This window comes from Natrix helvetica, assembly GCF_964273705.1.
Source record: "Natrix helvetica genome assembly, chromosome: 5".
Taxonomy (NCBI): Eukaryota; Metazoa; Chordata; class Lepidosauria; order Squamata; family Natricidae; genus Natrix; species Natrix helvetica.
The window spans coordinates 149938731-149964723 of record NC_138551.1 but is presented as its reverse complement, the minus strand read 5'-3'; the positions used below and the strand labels follow the sequence as shown (position 1 = coordinate 149964723).

General features: G+C 47.9%; 2 protein-coding genes and 1 long non-coding RNA gene across 5 annotated transcripts in view; 2 read left to right on the top strand and 1 right to left on the bottom strand.

Moving 5' to 3' along the window:
- Positions 1-3734, top strand: part of NADK (NAD kinase) — a 49406-nt gene extending 45672 nt beyond the window's left edge. For 2 of the 3 annotated variants that reach the window (XM_081954980.1, XM_081954982.1), the window contains 4 exons: positions 477-634; positions 1210-1292; positions 1589-1746; positions 3564-3734. In XM_081954980.1, the coding sequence (XP_081811106.1) occupies positions 477-634; positions 1210-1292; positions 1589-1739 (392 nt within the window). In that variant the 3' untranslated portion in view covers positions 1740-1746; positions 3564-3734. The remainder of the gene's footprint in view (positions 1-476; positions 635-1209; positions 1293-1588; positions 1747-3563) is intronic. The other variant, XM_081954981.1, reaches the window with a different exon arrangement.
- Positions 3735-5595: 1861 nt separating this feature from the next.
- LOC309393190 lies at positions 5596-7651 on the top strand. The gene is made up of 2 exons (XR_014175548.1): positions 5596-6943; positions 7365-7651. It is a non-coding gene; the product is annotated as an uncharacterized lncRNA (long non-coding RNA).
- Positions 7652-8184: 533 nt separating this feature from the next.
- On the bottom strand, positions 8185-25876 carry LOC309393148 (uncharacterized protein). Its single transcript, XM_081955045.1, has 9 exons — positions 25725-25876; positions 24236-24356; positions 21421-21574; positions 18550-18695; positions 18245-18421; positions 16877-16993; positions 15138-15224; positions 11076-11223; positions 8185-9539 (listed from the first exon to the last, which is right to left on the bottom strand). The coding sequence occupies exons 1-9, from the start codon at positions 25742-25744 to the stop codon at positions 9508-9510; spliced, it is 1002 nt and encodes a 333-aa protein (XP_081811171.1). The 5' UTR covers positions 25745-25876; the 3' UTR covers positions 8185-9507.
- Positions 25877-25993: the final 117 nt, after the last annotated feature.

Sequence of the window (25993 nt, the reverse complement as noted above, 5' to 3'; positions counted from 1 at the left end):
GGTTCTTCGGTCCTGAGGACCGGCCCATAGATTTCCACTGCTCCCCTCCTCTCCTCTGCCACATCTATTCATCTCTGCCCCTGCCTTTGATCCCCAGAGCTAGGGTGGAGCTTCACTAGCAGCGGTGGCTCTTCCGTCCCAAGGACCAGTCCATAGATTTCCACTGCTCTCCTCTCCTCTGCCTTCTGCACATCTGTGCATCAGGCACTGGACCCAGCTGTTCCTCCTCTTCCTCATCAGCCACCTCCAGACCTGGGGGCTGTTGACTCTCCCTCTGAGGGCTGACGGCTGGCCCAGGCTCTGCCTCTGCCTTTGTCTCTCTCTCTCTGACAGCTCCATTCCCTCTTCCCCCTCAGTTGCCCTGAGGCTGACCCTGATTCTCATGCTTCCTCTTCCTCTGATTCGGTTGCTGGAGGGGAGTTAGTTGCCCCTTCCTGTTGTTCTTAAGGTAAACGGTGCTCATTTCTTCCCACTAGGCGTCATTGTTTCCACGCCGACTGGCAGCACGGCATATGCAGCTGCTGCGGGCGCGTCCATGATCCACCCGAATGTCCCTGCCATCATGATTACTCCCATCTGCCCTCATTCCCTGTCTTTCCGGCCCATCGTCGTCCCAGCTGGAGTGGACCTAAAGGTAGGTTACCTTAGTTGGTTGCCATAACAGGGAATCCTTGCGTTTTGGGCCTGGTTTGAGCAGGGAGACCTTTGACCTTCTGTGCTCAGCCACAGAGGACCTCGTGGGCTGCCTTTGAGCCCGCCCTGTGGGAGATGAGCATGCTAAGTCGCAGTATTCGTTTAACGGCTGCCTGCAGAAAGGAAAAAGTCATTAAATGAGGCGTGCCCCCCCCCCCCGGTTAATGATAGCTTGATAGCTTATGAGCTTAATTACAGTCATAATTTTTCTGGAGTGGGACGCAGTGGCTCAGTGGCTAAGTCGATCAGAAAGGTCGGCAGTTTGGCGGTTCAAATCCCTAGCACCGCGTAACGGAGTGAGCTCCCGTTAACTTGTCCCAGCTCCTGCCAACCTAGCAGTTCGAAAGTATGTAAAAAATGCGAGTAGAAAAATAGGAACCACCTTTGGTGGGAAGGGAACAGCGCTCTGTGCGGCTTCGGGAGTTGAGTCATGCCGGCCACATGACCACGGAGACGTCTTCGGGCAGCGCTGGCTCTTCGGCTTTGAAATTTTTCTCCTCTCTCTCTCAATCCTAGATCATGCTGTCTCCGGATGCCAGGAATACCGCGTGGGTTTCTTTTGATGGGCGAAAGAGGCAGGAGGTCTGCCACGGCGACAGGTGAGGATAAACCACCTGGATGAACCCAAAATTAGCCAAAGAAAGGGGTTTTTTTCCCCCTAAACCATCAAGAAATGCCAAAAAATGCAAGGGTAAGAAAAGGAACAAGGGTCGGCATTCCAAATTGGTGCTTTGGCCTTAGGGAAGAGCTTCTTTTAAGCCACTCTTGATTTAAACCCCAAGCACCTGTTCGATTCGAAGCACTGCAAATATTCGGGGGAAGACCAAAACGTTTGGGCTGACCGCTTTCAGCTTGGATTTGTCTTAACTAGCCGCCCTTCTTGGCTCCCTTCTAGCATCAGCATCACAACCTCCTGCTACCCTCTCCCTTCGATCTGCTTCCAAGATCCTGTCAGCGACTGGTTCGAAAGCCTGGCCGAGTGTTTGCACTGGAACGTCAGAAAGAAGCAAAATCACTTTGCTATTGACGAGGAGGAAGAATTTTGAATCTTGGGTACGCATGGGAGGAAAAGAGAACGAAACGGAACTGTCCTTGTGTATAAGTATTTGAAGCCTGAAGCTGCACTCCCCCCCCCCATGTCTGTCTGTCTGTCTGTCTGTCTGTCTATCTGTCTGTCTGTCTAATCTCTATCTATCTATATCTATCTATCTCTATCTATCTCTATCTATCTACAGTATCTATCTATAGATATCTATCATCTATCTATCTATCTATCTATCTATCTATCTATCTATATCTATCTACAGTATATCTATCTATCTATCTATCTATCTATCTATCTATCTATCTATCTATCTATCTACAGTATCTATCTATCTATCTAATCTCTATCTATCTAATCTCTATCTATCTATCACTATCTATCTATCTATCTATCTATCTATCTAATCTCTATCTATCTATCTCTATCTATCTCTATCTATCTACAGTATCTATCTCTATCTATCTATCTATCTATCTATCTATCTAATCTCTATCTATATATCTCTATCTCTATATATCTACAGTATCTATATCTATCTATCTATCTATCTATCTATCTATCTATCTATCTATCTAATCTCTACCTATCTGTCTCTATCTATCTATCTACAGTATCTATCTATCTATCTATCTATCATCTATCTATCTATCTATCTATCATCTATCTATCTCTATCTATCATCTATCTATCTATCTATCTATCTATCTCTATCTAATCTCTATCTATCTATCTCTATCTCTATCTATCTACAGTATCTATCTATCTATCTATCTATCTATCTAATCTCTATCTCTCTATCTCTCTATCTATCTATCTAATCTCTATCTATCTCTCTCTATCTATCTACAGTATCTATCTATCTACAGTATCTATCTATCTATCTATCTATCTATCTATCTATCTATCTATCTATCTATCTATCTACCAATCTATCTATCTAATCTCTATCTATCTATATCTATCTCTATCTATCTACAGTATCTATCTATCTATCTATCTATCTATCTATCTATCTATCTATCTATCTAATCTCTATCTATCTATCTCTATCTATCTATCTATCTATCTATCTATCTATCTATCTATCTATCTATCTACAGTATCTATCTATCTATCTATCTATCTATCTATCTATCTATCTATCTATCTATCTAGAGAGGATATAGATATAGATAGATATAGAGATAGATAGATAGATAGATAGATAGATAGACAGACAGACAGACAGACAGACAGACAGACATTGCGATAGATAGATAGAGATATACATATATAGATATATGTATATATGTATATGTTTATCCATTAAAGATATACCTGTATGCATATACAGATATGGATATAGATATGTGGAGATGGATGGATGGATGGATAGATATAGATTAGATATATATAGAGAGATATCTATATATATAGATATCTAGATATAGATATCTAGATAGATAGATATAAGATATAGAGATATGGATATCCAGACATGCAGATATAGATATGTAAATATTTCTATATGGATATATATAAATATAGATATAGATATGTGTAGATGGAAGAATGGATGGATAGATAGAGATTGGTTGGATGGATATACGGATATGGATATATTCTCTCTCTCTCACACACATACACACAGCATTATACCGATAGATATAGAAAAGTAGCAGCGTACCTCATACCAGCCTCTTCTACCAGCTCTCCTGTAAGGAACCTTGGAGAGAAGAGGGACAGGCCCTGTCCTTTCTCCTCTTTCTTCAGTTTACCAAAAAAAAAAGCGTCTTTTGGTCTGTCAGCAGCTTCTTAGACCCTTTTTCCCCTTTTTGTGTTTCAGTGAGCCTCTTTTTCTCTCTGTCTTGTGTGATCCGTCTGTCCTTGAAAGGGACCAAGGCAAGCTGGACTCCTGGTTTTTTTTTTAAACCCGCTTTTGTCATTTTCCAAAGTAGTTTTTTTCTTCAGATGTTTAGAAAATAAATAAAAGGCAGGTGACGCTTGTAGAAATGAGCGACGTTTGTGTGAAGACTCTCCTCCTTTGCTCTCTTGTGTGAATTCCTCGCATCCGGAATAATAATTCCGACACGCTGTTTCAAATCCGTGCAGACCTTCTTCCAACAACTCGACTTTTCCTGCGGTCAGGATTCCTGCAGATTTGCTCCTTCAAGGACTTTCCCGACAGACTTGACATGGCCAAGCATTGACCTGGTCAAAAGCAAGCAAACCAACCGCATGCAGAGTAGAAATCCTGATTTAACAAGCTCTCCGAGGACAGTCCTGTGAAATTCTGCCCGACACAAAAATAGCTAAAAGACTCCTGTCTTCTTTCACCTTCTGTCTTGCTCATCTCTTTCCATGTGGACCATTCAGGGCTCAAGCTGTTTGAGACAAGGCTGCCTTCAATGGTTTTTGAGCCCTAAGGAGTGTGAAGCTGTGGCTGATGGAATGGAGGATACTAAGGACCTCGCTGAGGTCAAAACCACTGCAAGAATCTCTCTAGCTGAAGTTAGAGGAAAAAAACCCTTTATATTTTGCATTTGTCTGCAACATACTGTGTTTCTCCCCCCCCACCCTCCTGTTGTTATATTATCTTCTTGTTTCTATCTCATGAATATGGGGATAAAGATAAAGAGATAGCTTTTACAAAGATTAATAAAGAGGATGTTTCAGGAACGGGGAATATCCAGACTAAAATACTTTTTAAAAATTCTCCGCACCCGTACCCAAACGCTTCTTTCGTCTTCGTTCAGGGTGTCCCAGGAATAGGACAAAAAAAGAGGTCATTCTCTCAATTCCAGAGAATCAATCAGCAGAATGACACCCCCCCCACCCCTCTTCAAATCACAAGTATTTTAACTGGCCAGGTGAATTGCAGTTATCCAGACTGAAGAAGTGTGGCCTTTTAACTTCACATCTGTAAAATCAGAAACGCCGCTAGTTTTTTTCAAAATACTAAACCGTTTGCCGCAATTAGAACAAAAAGCACAGCTCGTTGTAACGCTTGGCAAGATTGTTGGAACTCATTTCTTTCCAGACAAAAGAGCAAGAACGAGCATTTTGCTTTTCACATCTTCCTCCTGCTCTCTTAACCAGTATTTAAACCACGATTGTACGGAATAGAAAGTCGGCCAGTTGGGTTTTCTTCCTAATAAGCAATAATTAAAAGAAGAAGAAGAAAAGGCCCAGATTTCTGATGTTGATACAGATTTCTTGACTCGGTTAAAAAAGGTGAAGGCTCAAAGGAAACAGACCAAAACCTCATTTCCAATGAAATGAGAGATAAAATCAGCCTTATTTAGGAAAGGCGTTTACTTTTTTTCCATAAGTTGACCTTTTTTTTTTAAATCACCTTTTAAAAGAAACATTCTTTTTCTAGCTAGTCCAGGGGGAAAAACCCAGCTGGTTTTTTAAAAATTATTAATATTTAAACTTAAGGTTGTATATAAATGGCCTGCGGTCCATGGCACTAGGTCCTGTGCCATGGAGCGCTTTAAAGATGGTGATCAACACCTTGAAACGCACCCGGTAGACCACAGGGAGCCAGTGCAGCTCGCGCAGGAGAGGTGTTATATGGGAGTATCTCGTACTCCCCATAATTGCCCGCGCGGCCGCATTCTGGACCAGCTGTAGTCTTCGGGTGCATCTCAAGGGGAGCCCCATGTAGAGAGCGTTGCAGTAGTCCAGACGGGACGTCACCGACGTATGAGTGACTGTGCGAAGGGCGTCCCGGTCCAATAGGGGGCGCAATTGACGCACCAGGCGAACCTGGTGGAACGCCCCCCTCGCCACGGCTGCCACATGGTCGTCCATAGACAGCCGGGCATCTAGGAGGACGCCCAAATTGCGCGCCCGCTCCACGGGGGCCAGTTGCTCGCCCCCAATGGCCAGCGATGGAATCCACTGGTTGAACCGGGGGGCCGGTAGCCACAGCCACTCCGTCTTGGAGGGGCCACTCCGTCTTGGAGGGGTTGAGCTTAAGTCTGTTGCCTCCCATCCATCCTTCGCACTTCAGCTGGGTCTTAGCGTCCTCTAGTCACCCTTCCTTGAAAATTCAAATTTCTCTGAATCGCCTTATTTACAGTGCAAAGCTGTGCGTTCGAGCCAGTTCTCTTCGCTATTAAGAATTGCTAAGATCTCCAATCCTGCATCTGGACTTTTTTTTTCTCTCTCTCTTCCTTGCCACCACCAATTTTCAGGCAGAACAACAAAAGCTGGAGGGATAGCAAGCCAGGATCGTTAAAAGTCAGGTTTATATCCTGAATGGGGCACTACTTCATGCGGCCCGCTTCCCTTATGTGTCCGTTCACCGCAGGCTTTTTTAAAAGCTACCTCCGCGGAGGATTTTTTGCTGATGCTTTTCGACTGGTTTCCTTCCTCGGTTGCTAAATGCCCAACTTCCCCTCCCTCCCTCTCTCTCTCTCGGCAAGAGAGGAAACTATATCGTTTATAAAACCAGCGGTTCGGAAGGTGTCGCTGTGCAGTAGGGCGAAGACGGGGCACCGCCAAGTGTGCGAGAAGCATGACGGGCCAAGCAAACTTTCGGAAAGAACATCGGGACGTTCACCTGAGAGAGGCAGGCATTGCTCAGTCTTTCCAGATGTGGCTCGCTGCCGACATCCGGGACTTCGGGGGGTTGATGGGACGCCAAATTGGAAGGTCCCAGCTCATTATTATTTTTTTGAAGAGTTCTTGAATGTGGAGACAGCTGTCTTAACGGTTGAAGAGCATCTCCCTCATTGGCCTGTTTGCTTCTCCGGATATTTTTCTGGTCATGTTCTAATGAGTTACGGCCTCCCGAAAGATGTTGAGATGGCCTGGATAGGGGATGGCATGCGTGGCGCACGGAGCCATCTCTGCGGGCATGCAAGCTGTCGCCCAGGTTAGCTCCACTGCGCATGAGAGTTTTATAACTCCAGTTATAAAAGCATCCCTGCGGTGGGGATTCTGAATCCTCTTGCGAAGAGCCTGACAATTTCTTATTGTTTAAGGCTTTGAAAACTCGTACGATATTGCTGAGCGAGGAACTGTTTTCTAGATCTTTTCCAATAAATCTTGGTGGTGGTGGCTGGTTTCCCCCCCTTCCCCCCCCACCTCTGCTATTCATCTCAAAATCATCGTAATGATCCTTAGAAGAAAAGGGAGTGGGGTGAGGGGGAAATGATACCTTATAGAGTTAAGAGGATAATTGCATGTAATACATGGAACCCAAAATGCAACTGTGTTGAGTTGGGTTGGACCCAACCCAATGTTGACTCAACAATCAACAATGGTTTGCGGTTTAGCAGAATGTGTGAACATGGCCATTTGGTATAGAGCCAAAACACTTCTAAACTGTTTACAGATTTAGGACTGCAATGGAGACGAAAACTTTCTGCTGTTAAGTGAGGCAGTTAAGTGAGTTTTGCCCTATTTTACGACCTTCCTTGCCACCGTTGTTAAGCGAACCGCTGCAGCTGCTAGTATTTGGCTCCTACATTAGACTTTGCATGTTGGGAGGTTGCAAAGGTAAGGACATGACCTCGGGACACAGCAACCGTCGTACCTTGGAATCAGCTGCCTTTTTAACCACGTACTGCAACGGTTGTAATCATGAAAAACAATCCTCATTCGCCTTTTCCAGTGCTGTTGTAACTTTGGTCAGTAAAAGAACTGTTTGTAAGTCGAGGACTATCTGTATTAGGGAGGCTGTAACTTTCCCTTTACCAAAGATAACCGGGTAGCGTCCAAATTGATCCTTGAGAAGCGATAAGATTGCGCCAGAAGTGGCCGATTATAAGGGAGGCTGTCATCAAACTGCAAAATGGGATTAGGCCTCCCAACGGTAAATTAACTGATCACAAGCATGTGATATTTGATATGTGATAACGAATTTCGTTGTATTTATTTTCTACAATGACAATAAAGACTATATTAATATAAGCATCCCAACGCTTGCCTCTGGAAAACAAACATCTGGCTGGAGCCGTTGAACCTGCGATAACCCTGGGAAAAACAGCAAGGTGAAGTAAAACTTCCCCTCGCACATATGTGCTAGTTGTTCCCAACTCTAGGGGGCGGTGCTAATCTCCGTTTCAAAGCTGAAGAGGCAGTGCTGTCCGAAGCCGTCTCTGTGGTCATGTGGCCGGCATGACTCAACGCTGAAGGCGCACGGAGCGCTGTTCCCTTCCCACCAAAGGGGGGTCCCTATTTTTCTCCTTGCATTTTTTACATACTTTCGAACTGCTAGGTTGGCAGAAGCTGGGACAAGCCACAGGAGCTCCCTCCGTTACGCGGCACTAGGGATTCGAACCGCTGAACTGCCGACCTTTGTGATCGACAAGCTCAGCGTCTTAGCTACTGAGCCACCACATTCCCATCAGTAGACTAGACGAAGCCAATTCCTGCAGACATTTATTTGGAGAGCCAAAACTGTTGTCTGGAGTAGATGAGATTCCCCCCCAAAATTACAAAAACACAAATCGTGCCATTGATCCTTTATTGAAAAATACAAGGCCGGTAACACATTTTTTTTTAAATTATTATTTATTTATTTAAATAAAGCATTATGATTTAAGAGTATGAAATACTAGGGTTTTGTTAGAAAAAATCGCTTTGTTATACGAAGAATAACTCGGCTAAGATACTCAACATTGCTTGGGGCTGTTTTTGAAAAGGTAGGACCAAAAACCTTCAAAGTTTTTAAGATTGCATTTGGAGCTTTTTTTTTCTTAAAGAGAGCTCTCTGGAGTCAGCAAGAAATCAGCCATGCTAATATTGACCAAAGGAAACTTTTAGGCTGGAAGACCTGACAGAGACAAGAGAAGCTCGCGTGTATCTGATTAAGACGGACACGCTACGCCTTGCAAGGGCTTAGTTTGTACAACACGGACGCGGAAATTTTAGGCAAACGGTTTTCACCGTTCATTCTCTCCTGCCTTCGGTGGTTCCTGGCCCGAAATTCATCAGGTGGGACAAAATCTCTGCCTTTTCCACAAGGGTTCATGCAAAACTGACCAGCCTACGCCAACCAGTATGCTCCTGTGCTTTGCTACTCTGGCGCCACGTCAGGAGGGCAGCGATGCCACCTGGAGTGCCTGCCAGGAACTGAAGCAACCTTGCAATTGGGAGGACAACCCACTTCCTGCAACCTCGGAAGCGTGAACAGCCGCTCCCTCGGTTAACAGAGCGCAACGAAATGGGAGCGATCGAAAGAGAAACGTTTCGGGTTTCAAACTGGATTCGGAGAGCGGGTCGGGCCAGGCCAAGCGGGGCCCGAGGCTCTTTTAGGGCGAAGAATTGTTTCAATTTATATTGAAACTACGGCCACGCCCCCAGAATCCCGCTTTGCAATTTGGCAAACGAAAAATCTGCCCCCGTCGGTCAAGCTCGGGCATGCCAACGGTGGCAGGGCCCAAATTAAGTAAAAAGAAAATAAAGTAAAATAGGGGGGGTTTACAATATAGCCAGGGGGAGCAAATGTGCCAAGACAACCCCCCCCCACTCCCAGCACGAGAAAGCCTGCTTGCAATGAAAGTTACATCGAGGAGGCGCTCCGAAGGACCTTTAGGGGAGAATCGGGACAACGCGTGGTTTCCGTTGGCTTTTCGGCGCGAGGAAGGTCTTGGCAGAGTGATCCCAGAGATCCAGCGAGGCGGAAAGTCTCCCTTGGGACCGAGGCACTGCTGCTGCTTCTCTTATCAGAGTCCAACCAGGGGGGGCAAGAAGGGGAGGGGGGGAAATCAGATTTTCCCTACATGGTTTTTCACTCTATAAGAGCACATCGGTTTCAGCGATGGAGCCGCGGGTCACGAATCTATCCTTCCATAGGAAGAAAACACTGGAGTGAGTGAGAGAGAGAGAAAAGAACGTCATTATTGAAAACAGGGTGTTTCCCCCCCCCCAAAAAAATACAGCACGTCCTTATCTTACAACATTTTGTTTAGGGATTGTTTGAAGTTACGACAGCCCTGGAAAAAGTGGTTTATCACCGTTTCTCACACTTAAAACACCCCCCGTTTTACGTCATCAAAATTCAGATAGAATAAATCACAAGAGTTGGAAGGGACCTTGGAGGTCTTCTAATCCAACCCCCTGCTTAGGCAGGAAACACTGCAGCACTTCAGACAAATGCTTGTCCAAGCTCTTCTTAAAAACTTCCAGATGCTTGGCAACTGACTCATAGTTACGACGGTCGCAGTGTCTCCGGGTCACGCAACCCCCTTTTGCGACCTGACGAGTGAAGCTGACGGGATAGCCAGGTTCACTTCACAACCGGGTGACTTAAGTTAATGACTGCAGGGTTTTGCTCAACAACGGTGGCAAGGAAGGTAGTAAAATGGGGCAAAACTCACTTAACGACTGTCTTGCTTGGCCACAGAAACTTGGGGCTCGATTGTGGTTGTTATGTTGGGGACTCTCTGTAGGGTGGGAGGTTTTGTTGGGTACCAGCTGGCATTGCCAAGCACTGATTGGTGGCTCCTCCACCAATCAGCCATTGAGGCCTCCCCATCAGGGATCAAAGCAAAATGACTCACTCTGACTTCTGATTGGTGGCTCCTCCACCAATCAGCCATTGAGGCCTCCCCATCAGGGATCAAAGCAAAATGACTCACTCTGACTTCTGATTGGTGGCTCCTCCACCAATCAGCCATTGAGGCCTCCCCATCAGTGATCAAAGCAAAATGACTCACTCTGACTTCTGATTGGCGGCTCCTCCACCAATCAGCCATTGAGGCCTCCCCATCAGGGATCAAAGCAAAATGACTCACTCTGACTTCTGATTGGTGGCTCCTCCACCAATCAGCCATTGAGGCCTCCCCATCAGGGATCAAAGCAAAATGACTCCCGCTCTGACTTCTGATTGGTGGCTCCTCCACCAATCAGCCATTGAGACCTCCCCATCAGGGATCAAAGCAAAATGACTCCCGCTCTGACTTCTGAGTTGATGACATTTATGCCTTCCTATTTAACTGTCAGGATGAATCAGTCTAGGGCAGAGGTCGGCAACTTTAAACACTCAAAAGAGCCACAAAGGTCCTAAGCGGAAGCCCCCCATTCAATTCTGAAGTCCGGTTGCCCCATCAAAGAATCTCCTCTTCCTCTTTTTCCTCTGTCCTAACCGAAAGCCCTATCCATTGTGGAGCCCACCGGCGACAGGGAGCCGCAGCAGAGGGATGAAAGAGCCACATGTGGCTCCGGAGCCGCACAGGTTGCTGAGCCCTGGTCTAGGGGATTTTTTAAAAAGAGGAATTCGCCCCAGCCAGGTGCCTTGTTCTCAATCCCCTTGCCAGCTGTCTGCAGAAGAGAGAGAGACCCACCCCGCTCTGGATTGAGGTTACTCCCAGAAACTGATTCCTATGCCTCTGATACTCACTCCTCTCTCTCAGGCCTTGCCCAAAACTCTGATAGACGTGAAACAGTGCCCAGAACAGGACGCTTTTGATCATCACCGAAATGCAGGAGCAGGTGATGATGGCGGCTTCCAAGGCGTAAGAGTTCCCTTGGCCCCATTCGGTTATCACCTGGAGGGAGGAAAATGGACAATTACATTTGTACCTATAAAAGCCAAGAAATGAAAAGAGGCCTTGCTCCTGGGGAGGAAAGCTATGGAAAATCTAGACAGCAGACTAAAGAGCAGAGGCATCACCCTGCCAACAAAAGTGCATCTAGTAAAGACTGTGGTTTTCCCAGTTGCAACGTATGGCTGTGAACGTTGGACCATTAGGAAGGCTGAGCACCAAAGAATGGAGGCCTTTGAACTCTGGTGCTGGAGAAGAAGACTCCTGCATTGAGTCCCTTGGACTGCAAGGCCATCCAACCGGTCAGTCCTAGAGGAGGTCAACCCTGACTGCTCTTTAGAAGGCCAGATCCTGGAGAGGAAACTCAAAATACTTTGGCCACCTAAGGAGAAGGAAGGACATGACTTTGCGACTAAAAACAACAAGCTATAAAACAATGAATCCCTGGAGACAAAATGGAATGAAATTCACACCTATCTGCATTCCAGTGCATCCCACTGCAGACCCACCGCTCGTCCCTCCCTCACGTGCAGCAAAATTTAACCAACCAAGGTTTGCGGCCAAAAGCTGGGGGAAAAGTGGTGCTTTGGTCTCTGGCTGGGCTAATCTCTCGGCGGTATCTACCTTGCAGGGATGTTGTGAGATGAAGGGAAAAGGCAATGCCCTAGAATACGAGTATGCTCTCTTGGATCGGAAAACCTGAGATCCATGGGTATTCTGAGGTCTAATTAGGAGACTTTGCCCATCCAATGGTTTGCAAGGCTTTGCCAAGAAAGGAAGGAAGGAAGGGAAGGGAAGGAAGAAAGGAACAGGGAGAAAGGGAGGAGAGAGAAAGCAAGAGAGAAGGAAGGAGGGAGGGAGGAAGGAAAGAACGGAGGGGGAAGGAAGGGAAGAGAGAGAGAAAGCAAGAGAGAATGAAGGACAGAGAAAGAAGGAAAGAGGGAGGGGGGAGGGAGAAGGGAGGAAAAAAATGCTCTCTATCTTCCTCTGCTTAATCCTACTGTTGAGAGCTGTGGAAAAATTATCTCTGTTTTATTTTTTATTTTTAAAAAGAATGCAATTGTTTTCGTTCAAGGCTGCTGCTGTTTTTTTCTGCGGTGACTAGAAGGGACATTCCAGAGGGGTTTGACGTTAAAAGGACTTTGCAAAGCCTCGAAAATCTTGTATTATTATTTTTTTTAACCTTGAGGGTCTGATTACAGCCTGCTCCAAAGGGACCTTCAGCTGGCATTGGAAAAACTGTCCCAGTTAGCTTGACCGATTGGCTTTTTCTTTTTTTAAGATCAGGGTTTTTCTACTTTAGAAACTTTTAAAATGTGTGTGTGGGCTTCCAATTCCCAGAAGTCTGGAAATCGAAGTCCAACGCGTGTCAAACGTCGTTACGATTGGGATTGCCACACAAATCACTGAAAAGGTTTAACTTTTGGTGCTTCTCTCGCTAGAGAAAAGGAAAAAGACGGCAAGGTTGCACTTTAAAAGACCTGACTAGAAGGTGACTGGTTCTCGCTTAACAGAGCTAACAAACCAACATCTACAGCCCTGATGGCGAACCTGTGCCATGTGTGCGAGAGGTGGCACGCAAGCCGTTGCCAGCTGCTCTTCTGATTTCCGGCACGGACATGCCCGGCTGGTCTTCACGGGCGCTGGAGCGCCGGAAAATGGGCCCAAAACCAGTTAAAAACCAGGCTGTTTCCTGAGCTGCTTTTAGGGTCATTTTCAGGCTGTTTTGGGGCCATTTTTCAGGCCAGAAACAGCCCGAAATACGGCCTGAAAACGACCAGAAAAACATCCTGAAAAATCCCGAAAACGGCCCAAAATACAGCCTGAAAATGGCCTGCAAAATATCCTGAAAAATGGTCCCAAAACGGCCCGAAATACGGCCTGAAAACAACCGGAAAAACAGCCTGAAAGACATCCTTAAAACAGCCCAAAATACAGCCTGAAAACGGCCTGAAAAACATCCTGAAAATGGCCTGAAAAACATCCTGAAAAATGGTCCCAAAACGGCCCGAAATACGGCCTGAAAACAACCGGAAAAACAGCCTGAAAGACATCCTTAAAACAGCCCAAAATACAGCCTGAAAACGGCCTGAAAAACATCCTGAAAATGGCCTGAAAAACATCCTGAAAAATGGTCCCAAAACGGCCCGAAATACGGCCTGAAAACAACCGGAAAAACAGCCTGAAAGACATCCTTAAAACAGCCCAAAATACAGCCTGAAAATGGCCTGTAAAACATCCTGAAAATGGCCTGAAAAACATCCTGAAAAATGGTCCCAAAACGGCCCGAAATACGGCCTGAAAACAACCGGAAAAACAGCCTGAAAGACATCCTTAAAACAGCCCAAAATACAGCCTGAAAACGGCCTGAAAAACATCCTGAAAATGGCCTGAAAAACATCCTGAAAAATGGTCCCAAAACGGCCCGAAATATGGCCTGAAAACAACCGGAAAAACAGCCTGAAAGACATCTTTAAAACAGCCCAAAATACAGCCTGAAAATGGCCTGTAAAACATCCTGAAAATGGCCTGAAAAACATCCTGAAAAATGGTCCCAAAACGGCCCGAAATACGGCCTGAAAACAACCGGAAAAACAGCCTGAAAGACATCCTTAAAACAGCCCAAAATACAGCCTGAAAATGGCCTGAAAAACATCCTGAAAAATGGTCCCAAAACGGCCCGAAATATGGCCTGAAAACAACCGGAAAAACAATCTGAAACAGCCCAGAAAATGGTCCCAAAACGGACTGAAATGCGGCCTGAAAACGACTGGAAAAACAGCCCGAAAGACATCCTTAAAACAGCCCGAAATACAGCCTGAAAACAGCCCAAAAAACAGGCTGTGGCGCACAAACGTGTACATGTTCCAGTTTGAGCACTCGATGCTGAAAAGATCGGCCATCACTGATCGAGAGCCACAAGTATGCAAAAAACCCCAAGGATAGGCTGTTGCCGGCTTTAATAAATCTCTCCGACGAGGCCCCCATGATTTTTCTAAATTGGTTGGCAGCGGTTGGGTTCACCAGTTCGTAAAAGCGTGTCTGAATTGGGTCCATTGTTGGGTGTCCTTGGACGGGATCCATCTGAAGGAATTTAGGGCCGAGTCCTGAACATGATGGATACAGACCAAGCTTTTGTGGTTTTGTCGTACAACCAAGGGGGCCCTTGCAAATTCCAAAACGGAGAACCGATTTTTTGTGGTTGTCGTTTTCTCCATGAAGATTTCACCAGCCTTACGAAGCCATTTCCTGCCTTTTAACACGCTGGGTACTTTTTTCAATGAAGTGACATGGTCTGGGAACTTGCACTTCCTCGTTTCTTTGGCCTCCAGATGCTTTACAATAGCAGAGTTGGAAGGGGCCTTGGAGGTCTTCTAGCCCAACCCCCTGCCTAGGCAGGAAACCCTATACCGTTTCAGACAAATGGCTATCCAACATCTTCTTAAAGACTTCCAGTGTTGGGGCATTCACAACTTCTGGAGACAACTTCTGTTCCACTGATTCATTGTTCTCACTGTCAGGAAAGTTCTCCCTAGTTCTAAGTTGCTTCTCTCCTTGATTAGTTTCCACCCGTTGTTGCTTCTTCTCCTGGCCTTATGTGCTTTGGAGAATAGCTTGACTCCCTCTTCTTTGTGGCAACCCCTGAGATATTGGAACAATGCTATCCTGTCTCCCCTAGTCCTTCTTTCTCTTAAGCTAAACATACCCAGTTCCTGCAACCGTTCTTCATATGTTTTAGTCTCCAGTCCCCTAATCCTCTTTCTTGCTCTTCTCTGCCCTCTTTCTTCAATTCAATTTTGGGAAACGGGGTAAAATGTTCTGCCATCTTTACAACTTTCCCAGGGCTGCAATTGGAACGGCCAGGAAATCCCCCCTCTCCCCCCGAAATCAGCAAACCGAAGTTTGGCAAGACTTACCGCGTACAGGAGATATGCCAGATAAGCCACTTCTGGTAAATTCTGAATCACAAAAACCCAAGCGAGAGGTTTTAACTCTTTTAAGATCTAGAAAAACAAACAAACACACAGACAGACAAAACAAAAAGCACGGAGTGGCTAAAAGATCACCACCACATCAATTTCAGCCGGGGGGGAAAAGAAAAAATCACAATAGCGTAGCAGACGACATTTTTTGAAAAAAGGAAAATGGTCCGCGTGCCACAAGCGGCGTGGAGGGCCCTCTCTGCAGGCATGCCAGCCGTCACCCCTGCTCAGCTCCACGGCACATGTGCGCGTGCCTCCCGCTGGCCAGCTGATTTTCGGGTCTCTGCCACACGTGTGGGGTGCATGCGGGAGATGTGTGCGTAAGCGCGGGGGTCGTGTGAGCATGTGCAGTGGGAGTGCCCCCCCACTTTTAATCCCAGGAGGCTTCAGGGAGGCCTGCTAGGCCTAAAATAGCCTGTAGGGGGCGTGCGCCTCCCCTATCACCCATTTTTGGTCCCAGGAGGCTTCAGGGAGGCCTGCTAGGCCTAAAATAGCCTGTAGGGGGCGTGCGTCTCCCCCCATCACCCATTTTTGGTCTCAGGAGGCTTCAGGGAGGCCTGCTAGGCCTAAAATAGCCTGTAGGGGGAGTGCGTCTCCCCCCCCCATCACCCATTTTTGGTCTCAGGAGGCTTCAGGGAGGCCTGCTAGGCCTAAAATAGCCTGTAGGGGGCGTGCGCCTTCCCATCACTCATTTCTGGTACCAGGAGGCTTCAGGGAGGCCTACTAGGCCTAAAATAGCCTGTAGGGGGCGTGTGCCTCTCCCCATCACCCATTTTTGGTCCCGAGAGGCTTCAGGGAGCCCTTCTAGGCCTAAAATAGCCTGTAGGGGGCGTGCGTCTCCCCCCCCATCACCCATTTTTGGTCCCAGGAGGCTTCAGGGAGGCCTGCTAGGCCTAAAATAGCCTGTAGGGGGCGTGCGTCTCCCCCCATCACCCATTTTTGGTCTCAGGAGGCTTCAGGGAGGCCTGCTAGGCCTAAAATAGCCTGTAGGGGGCGTGCGTCTCCCCCCCCCCATCACCCATTTTTGGTCTCAGGAGGCTTCAGGGAGGCCTGCTAGGCCTAAAATAGCCTGTAGGGGGCCTGCGTCTCCCCCATCACCCATTTTTGGTCCCAGGAGGCTTCAGGGAGGCCTACTAGGCCTAAAATAGCCTGTAGGGGGCGTGTGCCTCCCCTATCACCCATTTTTGGTTTCAGAAGGCTTCAGGGAGGCCTGCTAGGCCTAAAATAGCCTGTAGGGGGCGTGCGTCTCCCCCCCCCATCACCCATTTTTGGTCCCAGGAGGCTTCAGGGAGGCCTGCTAGGCCTAAAATAGCCTGTAGGGGGCGTGCGCCTCTCCCCCATCACCCATTTTTGGTCCCAGGAGGCTTCAGGGAGGCCTGCTAGGCCCAAAACGGGTGCACACGCATGCACGGGGATTGCGCAGGGCACACACACGTGCGGGGGCGGGTCATGCATGCATTGCATTATGGGTGTGAGCACACGGCGACGACAAATGGGCTTGCCACTGCCGAGCTCTACAGTCCTCTACAAATACCGTTGATGGGGAGAATTAGCGTCGGGAGTTAAAGCAGCCATTAGCAGAATCGGGACGGCTCCCGTAGAATTTCTACGGTAGGGAAGCAACCGAAAGAAAATTCCCCTTCTCCCCGGTGAGCGTTATTGTAGATACTCACTGCCGTGATGCCACAGGCCACTTTCAGGACAGCCCAGCAAATCCCAACAGCCAGGAACACGCTGTGCAGATTTGAAATCTCCCGGGTTGCCGTCAGCAGCAGGACGCACAAACAGAGCTGGGCAAAAAGGAGAGAGATCTCAATGACCGGGAGGACATCGTGGCAATGCCTTCCCCACCCAAATCAGGCAGCGATTCAGGGTCATATCTTGACCGTTTCAAGGGATCCTAGGAATCCAATAGCCCTTTAGACTTATATACCACTTCACAGTGTTTTTACAGCCCTCTCTAAGCGGTTTATAGAGCCAGCCTCTTCACCCCAACAATCTGGCTCCTCATTTTACCGACCTCGGAAGGACGGAAGGCTGAGTCGACCTTGAACCGATCAGGATCGAACTCCTGGCAGTGGGCAGAGTCAGCCTGCAATCCTGCATTCTAACCACTGGGAGGGAAGGAAATAGCAATAGCCCTTAAGAATTATATACCGCTTCACAGTGTTTTTACAGCCCTGTCTAAGCGGTTTATAGAGTCAGCCTATCGCCCCCAACAATCTGGCTCCTCATTTTACTGACCTCGGAAGGATGGAAGGCTGAGTCGACCTTGAGCTGGTCAGGATCGAACTGCTGGCAGTGTGAAGAGTCAGCCTGCAATCCTGCATTCTAAACACTGCACCACCAATACAACTCTGGTTTGGCGTTTCGGCTTCCACAGATTAATTGTTCTGTCAGGAAATTTCTCCTTAGTTCTAAATTGCTTCTCTCCTTGATTAGTTTCCACCCATTGCTTCTTGTTCTACCCTCAGGTGCCTTGGAGAATAGCTTGACTCCCTCTTCTTTAGGGCAACCCCTGAGATATTGGAACACTGCTATCGTGTCTCCCTTAGTCCTTCTTTCTATTAAACTAGACCTACCCAGTTCCTGCAACAATAAGTTCCTAAAACATATGTTTTAGCCTCCAGTCCCCTAATCCTCTTTCTTGCTCTTCTCTGCACTCTTTCCAGAGTCTCCACATCTTTTCTATATTGTGGCGACCAAAACTGAATGCAAATATTCCAAGTGTGGCCTTACCTATTGTAGACACAGGTCCTAAAAATGCCCAGCTTTAAGCGATAATCCCCCATCCCCATTCTGGTGGCTTCCAACAGTACTACAGAGCCCATCTCTCTCTCGTGGCAGAATAATTAGAACTGTAGCCCAGGCCACTCTGGACCAGAGACCAAAAAAAGGCCAACGTACAGAACTGAGCTAAAAGCATCTCCGCTGATTCGTTGGCGGTCTTCGGCATCAGAAATGGGGACATCCGTGACTCCCAAGTGACAGGACAGGCTTAGGGCTCCAAACAGGGACGTTGGTTTGGTGCCAGGGGTTACCTGAGCCTGGAGGTCAAAGGTCAGCATGGAAAAGCAGAGGTTCAGCATGAAATACTGGGCTTGGAGGCTCTCCAACGCGCCGCCCACTCGGAAGGCCATCTGGCTCTCGCTCTGAATCAGGATGATGGCGCAGCAGACGTCAAAGCCCCCCACCAGAAGGATCAGGACGAAGCGGGCCTGGTGGGAGAAGGGAATTTAGGGGGGCTAGAAAGGGGAACCCCACCCGATCCTCCCCGGTGAGTTCACACGGGAGGCCTCCTCGCCATCACCAACATTGAAGGAGGGATCTCCTGCCAGATGCTCACCAACAACTCCGCCTTCTGCTTGGCGGGCAGGACAGTGAAGTTGATCACGGAGCGCAGCATGACCAAGGCGATAGAGAGGACGAAGACAACCAGCTCCTGGCGATTCTCCTGCAGGATCCCCCGGCTGACGTAATAGATGCAGAAAACTGCCACAAAGAGAGGCCGGTGTTATCAGGAGCCAGCAAAGAGGAAAGGGGGGGTGGGGAAGAGAGCTTTCCCAGGGTGGAAGCAGAGTCCTGGGTTTGTATTTGCCCTCCCCGTTTCAGCCGGAATGAGCCGGAACCTTGCTTCATTCAAAACGGACAAAGCAAAAAGGAGCATCCGTTCTCCGGATGGCAGAGCTGTCCAATCGGAAAGGTTAATTTTAATACATTATTTCGATTCGGCATTTGCCTTTATATAGTATGTATGTATGTAATATATGTAATATATGTATGTATGTATGTATTTGTGTTACAACCCCTAGTATGCCCAAATATGGGAGGGAGCTCACTACTCCCCCTTTCTGTCCTTCGGCTCATTACAGAGGACCATGCAGGCAGAAAACCATATTTTTATTTTTAATGTAAAAAGGTAACTAATATAAAAAGGCAACATTAAAAATAAAAATATGGTTTTCTGCCTGCATGGTCCTCTGTAATGAGCCGAAGGACAGAAAGGGGGAATGGTGAGCTCCCTCCCATATTTGGGCATACCAGGGGTTGTAACACAAATACATACCTATTTCCCTGGCCTAGCTGATAAGGAAGAGAACCTGTGGCTTAGTGGCAATTACATCGCCTAATATGCAATACAGCCCTGGTTCGATTCCCAGTAAGGGTATGGCTAGCTGATGAGAGCTAAATAGCTTGAAATAGATCTATACTAGTCTCCCTTTATTTATTTATCAGCACAAATACAACACAAATATATATATATATATATATATATATATATATATATATATATATATATATATATATATATATATATATATACACACACACACACACACACACTCACACAAATGGCTGTGTGTGTGCGTGCGTTCTAGCATAACTCTGGAACGCCTTGAGCAATTTCAACCAAACTTGGTACACAGATGACTTGCTCTCTGGAAACAAATACTGTGGGGGTTAAGACACCCCTAACACCCCTTGGGGGGTATTCTGTTAAGATGCAGCCTGTTGTGCCTTCAAATGACTTCTACTGTACTGCCGTAAAATGGTTTCCACTGTACAGTGCAGTAGAATTGCCATGGTAACGGCTTCACAGTACTCCACAAGGGGGCTCCCTCTGGTAAGGGCGAAAATCCAACATTAGAAATGACCTTTGGTCTGGACCCAGTTTCCTGTGCTACTGCTTTGGTGCATGGCTGAGTAAGCCATGGTTTGTTTTAACTATGGTTTGAATAGACCCAAGAAGGATGGATTCGGATATTGGATCATGATGGGGTTGATTTACTTTAGTGCTATGGACAAATCCAGCCCATAAACTAGGGAGGGATTAAAAAGAAGAAATATTTATTTTCCATGGCCAAAGAAAAGAAGATTCTGGAGTGACACCAAGCCCAAATTTTGGGTTCTTCTTGAAAACTGTCCCCGGCCATTCAAAGATCTGTCTCTGTCTTTGGATCTTTATCTACAAAATGCCAAAATGTAAGGTGGAAACTATTGATTGAGGGCAGAGAACTTTGACAGGATTTCTATAAAAATGTGGGACAGCGCTGCCATCTAGTGCCTGCAGTGAACATTACAGTTTACAGGGCAATGGAAGACTTTCGCAAGCCAATAAAGAGGCAGCGCCATCTATCAGGGCAAACAATATCGTTGGGACAGTCCCAAATCTTGACCTCTCCCTGGGGACGCAGAAATTGCAGCGAGCCAGATGGAAGGGCCTACAGACCATCCTCGATTTAACAGCGGTGCCTTTAGGGACTATTCAAAATTACAACAGCCGTGGAAAAAGTGACTTCAGGATTGCTTTTCACGCTTAAAAAAGCGTTGCAGCATCTCTCCCTGGTCATGTGATCAAAACTCAGACGCTTGGCAACTGGCTCATATTTATGACGGTCGCAGTGTCCCCGGGGGCCTTTTGCGACCGTCTGATGAGCAAAGTCAACGGCGAAGCCCAATTCGCTTCATAACTAGTCCGGCTAACTGAACAACTGCAGTGACTCACTTAACAACGGTGGTGAGAAAAGTCGTCAAATCAACTGTCTTGTTTAGCAACGGAAACGTTGGGCTCCGTTGGGGTCACAAATCAAGGAGTACCTGCAGTTATGCTCTAGGAATTATTGACAGGATTAAAACCTGGTCCTTAGATCAAAAGTAGGGTGAACCCACCTAGGACAGTGTGTGAAAATTGCAGTCTAGGCAACTATAAGGTAAAGGTTCCCCCCCAGTTCGGCGATTTGAATCCCTAAGGCCGCGTAACAGAGTGAGCTCCCGTGACTTGTCCCAGCTTCTGCCGACCTAGCAGTTCAAAAGCACGTACAAAATACAAGTAGAAAAATAGGAGCCACCTTTGGTGGGAAGGTCACAGCGTTCCATGCGCCTTTGGGAGTTGAGTCATGCCAGCCACATGACCACGGAGTCGTCTTCGGACAGTGCTGGCTCGTCGGCTTTGAAACGGAAATGAGCAGCGCCCCCTAGAGTCAGGAACGACTAGCACATATGTGCGAGGGGAACCTTTACCTTTTTAAATTATACTTTAGCTTTTTAGAAAGAGTCCATTCCCTTCCTGCCTCTTGTGCAAGAATTTAGCTTTGTCTAGATGTCTGTCAAAAATATAATTTGTATTAAAAAAGAACACTTTTGCGCCATCAGAGCTCATCCTTCCCCAATATTCTAGTTTGTAAGGTTTGCCAGTCAGGATAATTCTTTGATTTACCAAGGCCAATGATCTGGATGAGAGACACAGTGAAATCTTCATTTTTCTGCTGGATGAGGGTCTCCACGGTTAATCCAATGACGCTCAACAACGAAAGGATGGTGACACAGAAGTAGATCTTGACAGGGGACGACAATTCGGACCATCGTTTGATCTGGAACGGTAAAGAGTGCAGGTAACGTGAAGAGAAATTCCCCTTCAAGTTCGACTTGGGCTTCCCCGTTTAGTCCACAATCCTGGGATTTCCCGGTTAAGTTTCATCTAGTAATTTGCTCTCTGAAGTTGGTTAAGGGAGGTGCCCTCAGCTATTGCATGCCGTGTTTGTAAACAGTGCCTCAACGTGCCTGAGGTCAGAATTACCGTATTGTTTGGAGTGTAAGACACACCTAGGTTTTGGGGAGGAAAACAAGAAAAAAAAATCTGCCTCTGCCTCCCAGCAATTTACCTCCTTGCAGCAAACAGCAAACAGCCCATTTCAGCTTCAGCACAGCCTGATTAGCACAAGCAGCTGATGGTCAGGCCTCTTGAGGATCAGCTGTTTCAGGCTGCAGGGATTGCCATAGCCTATTGCCAGTGCCGCACACCCCAGCGGGGATCAGAATGGGCAGAAATGGGGCGCGCGGAGGCGGCAATAGGCAATCCCAACAGCCTGAAACAGCTAATGGTCAGGAGGCTGATCCAATTGACCATCAGCTGCTTGTGCTAATCAGGCTGTGCTGAAGATGAAACTGAAAACAGGCTGTTTGCTGCTTGCTGCAAGGAGGCAAATTGCTGGGAGGCAGAGGCCAAAGGGTGGGGACTGACAGGTGGGCGAGGCTACACTAGGTGTATACATTTTCACCCTTCTTTGGGGTTTAGGTTTAGGTTTATTTGGATTTATATGCCGCCCTTCTCCAAAAGGACTCAGGGCGGCGTACAACATTAAAAACACACATCACAAAAGTTAAAAAAAGATTAAACCCATTTCCAAAAAGACCAAAATGATTTTTTAAAAAAGAAACAATACATTTAAAATAAATTAAAATTAAAATTAACATTAACAGGCCAGGCCGGCTTGCTGGAAAAGCCAACTTTTTAGGGCGCGTCGGAAGGACCGGAGGTCAGGGATTATGCGAAGCTCCGGGGGAAGCTCATTCCAGAGGGAAGGCGCTCCCACAGAGAAGGCTCTCCCCCTGGGGGTCACCAGCCGACACTGGCCGACGGCACCCTGAGGAGGCCAACTCTGTGGGATCGTACTGGACGGTGGGAGGCTACTGGTGGCAGTAGGTGGTCTCGCAGGTACCCTGGGCCTAAGCCATGGAGCGCTTTAAAGGTCATAATTAGTACCTTGAATCGCACCCAGAAAACAACCGGCAACCAGTGCAGGCCGTCTAAAAGGGGTGTAACATGCGAGCACCTAGGTACCCCCTTGACAACCCGTGCGGCCGCATTCTGGACCAGCTGAAGCCTCTGGGTGCTCTTCAAGGGCAGCCCCATGTAGAGAGCATTGCAGTAGTCCAGGCGAGAAAGGACGAGGGCATGAGTGACTATGCACAGAGCATCCCGATCCAGGAAGGGGCGCAACTGGCGTACCAGGCGAACCTGGTAAAAGGCCCCCCTGGTCACGGCCGTCAGGTGTTCTTCTAAACTAAGCTCCGTATCCAGGAGGACTCCCAGATTGCGAGCCTTCTCTGAGGGGGCTAAAATTTCTCCCCCTATCGTCAAAGATGGAACAAGATGTACAAATCGGGATGACGGGAACCACAGCCCCTCAGTCTTGGAGGGATTGAGCTTGAGTCTGTTCCTCCCCATCCAGATCCGCACAGCCTCCAGGCATCGGGACATCACGTCGAGGGCATCGTTTGGGTGGTTTGGGGTAGAGATGAAAAGTTGGGTATCATCAGCATATTGATGATACTGTACCCCAAAACCACGGATGATCTCGCCCAGCGGTTTCATGTATATGTTGAACAGGAGTGGTGAGAGAACCGACCCCTGGGGCACCCCACAAGTGACGCGCCTGGGGGTCGATCTCTGCCCTCCAGTCAACACAAACTGCGACCGATCCGACAGGTAGGAGGAGAACCACCGTAAAACGGTGCCCCCCACTCCCAACCCCCCGAGTCGTCGCAGTAGGATACCATGGTCGATGGTATCGAAAGCCGCCAAGAGGTCTAATAGGACCAGGACAGAGGAACAGCCCCTGTCCCGGGCCTGCCAGAGATCATCGACCAACGCGACCAATGCCGTCTCCGTGCTGTACCCGGGCCTGAAACCCGACTGAAACGGATCCAGGTAGACAGCTTCATCCAGGTACTGGGGAAGCTGACGTGCTACCACACTCTCGACAACCTTCGCTACAAAGCGAAGGTTGGAGACCGGACGATAGTTGGCTAAAGAAGCTCGGTCCAGGGAAGGCTTCTTGAGGAGGGGCCTCACCACCGCCTCCTTCAAGACGGTGGGAAAGAACCCCTCTCTCAATGAAGCGTTGGTAATCGCCTGGAGCCAGCCTCATGTCACCTCCCGGGAAGCCGAAACTAACCAAGAGGGACACGGGTCCAGCACACAAGTGGCAGCACTGAGTCTCCTCATAATCCTGTCCATGCCTTCGGGGGTCACAGGGTCAAACCCATCCCAGATAGTCTCCTCAAGATTCATCCCCGTCGGCTCGCCCGAATCTACCTAGTCAGAGTCAGGGGGGGGGGGGGGGGAGTGCCTCTTATTCTCCGAAAAATATGGCATGTCTGCTCTTTCTCTCCCGATATTACACCCACGTTCCGATGGCTCAAACCACTTTATTGAAATTAACAAGATTGATGGAAGTTCAGATACTTACAGGGCCACACGGGGTGGCAATCAAGTCTTGGTGTCTTGGTGTTAGGTTTGGCAGTGGAGAATTTATGCTTTCGTTTGGCAAGGGAGAGGCCAGTGCTTCTTCTGACTGGGACAGGAGGACCCTAGATGCACCCCCCCCAAAAAAAAGGAAAATTATATGTGGAGGTTCAGGTAAATATGTTATGCGTAGAAATGTCCATCCTGGGTGTGCTAAGTCAGCAGGAAGGAAAGGAATTGGGGGAATCAGAAAGGAGCAGGCTTCAAGGTCTTTTGTTCGGGGAGCAGAACTCTATCCATCTTCAATTTTTGGTAAAAAATGAAGTTAGGATTTGGCTGGAGGATCTAAGACAGATGTCTAGAGGTGCAGCTCTTGCCTCACAATCGGGAGGCTGTGAGTTCGATCCTAGGTAGAGGCAGATATTTCTCTCTCTGGGCACACTGGGAATATATCTGCTGAACAAAACCCTGCATTGGCGACAGGCAGGGCATCCGGCCATTCAAACACTCCGCTAGCTCCTTTCAGTTGCCCAGACTCCACCTCCCAAGGGATGATGGAGTCATTAAAAGAGGATGATCTAAGACAGATGTTGGCTGGTGAAAGTTATGGGTCAACATCTGGAATGTCACAGCTTTTTCTTAAAATGTGGGGGAACGGTCTGGATGCCCAGCAGAACTCCAAAAGCTTTGCTCCCAACGGGGCGAGGAAGGTTTTGGGAACTGCACAGGATCGCTCCTGAAGGGGAGGAAAGTGTTAGATTTCGAAGCCATTGACGGAGGGCAACACTTTGAATCTTTTGCGAATCAGGGCGAAATCGCACCATTGGCGCATTTCAAGTGAGGTGGATGCGTGTGCGAGGGCAGCGCTGAAGTTTTGGCTCGCGTTGGCAGTTTCCTGGCACAAGGCCCAGGAAAAATGCCAGGGCCATCGGCTTCCAGCTGCCCAAAGTTAACTAAAAAAGCCAAGTTTCTAGTCCTCCTGAGGTGGGAGGGTCCATGCTGAGGTTTCTTTTGCAGGACGCATGAAATGGCAAGCATCCCATGATGATTAGCCCCACATATTGGGCCAACTGGATAGGATTCACGCTAATCCCGCAAACTCAGTTGGGCTGATTGAATAAACCGTGATTCCTGAATAAACTGTAATTCCTGAATAAGCCATGATTCCATAACCCAGGACAAGCATGAAAGGCAGGATCCTAGCAGGATGCTCGCATCTGAGACCCCAGTTTCCATAATCCCCAGGTAGCACACCTCTGGAGTGATGGGGACTGTAGTCCCATATTCCTCCCCAATCAGTCATATACTCACACCCACATCTTAGGGCCGTGACGTCAGAGGGCGCGGTGACGTCATAGGAGACAAGACGTCACGCCGCGGCCAGGGAGAGCGAGCTCTAACGGAAAGATCGGTCGGTTTCCCTTCACACACCCCCTCCGGACTCCCGCAGCGTCGCCTACGGATCCCCGCAAGGCGCAGTGACCGGCTGCTACCTGGTGCCGGGCGTCTCCATGGCGACGGCCACCGTTACATGTCCCAGCCGATCGACGAAGCCGGCGCTCCCGAATACGGGAAGTGCTCTAGGGCGGTGGCCATAGAGAAGGAAGGGGCCGAGCAGAGCAACTTCCGGCCCGGGCGGAAACGCGCCATTTTCACGTCCTGCGCCCGCCCTTCGGGAGGGATCGAATCCAAGGTGCCATAGAGAGGGAGACGGCTAGACATACTTCCCGCTGTAATTCTCTAGTCTACAGTAGTATTTTTC

What these genes read in the sequence shown, in the direction of transcription:
- LOC309393148 (XM_081955045.1), bottom strand. Translation starts at nt 25,744, where the DNA reads ATGGAGACGCCCGGCACCAG. An exon ending in CCTTTGACCTCCAGGCTCAG is followed by an intron (nt 16,994 to 18,244) that starts GTAACCCCTGGC and finishes CTTTTTGCCCAG; the next exon opens with CTCTGTTTGTGCGTCCTGCT. An exon ending in TGGCATATCTCCTGTACGCG is followed by an intron (nt 11,224 to 15,137) that starts GTAAGTCTTGCC and finishes TCCTCCCTCCAG; the next exon opens with GTGATAACCGAATGGGGCCA.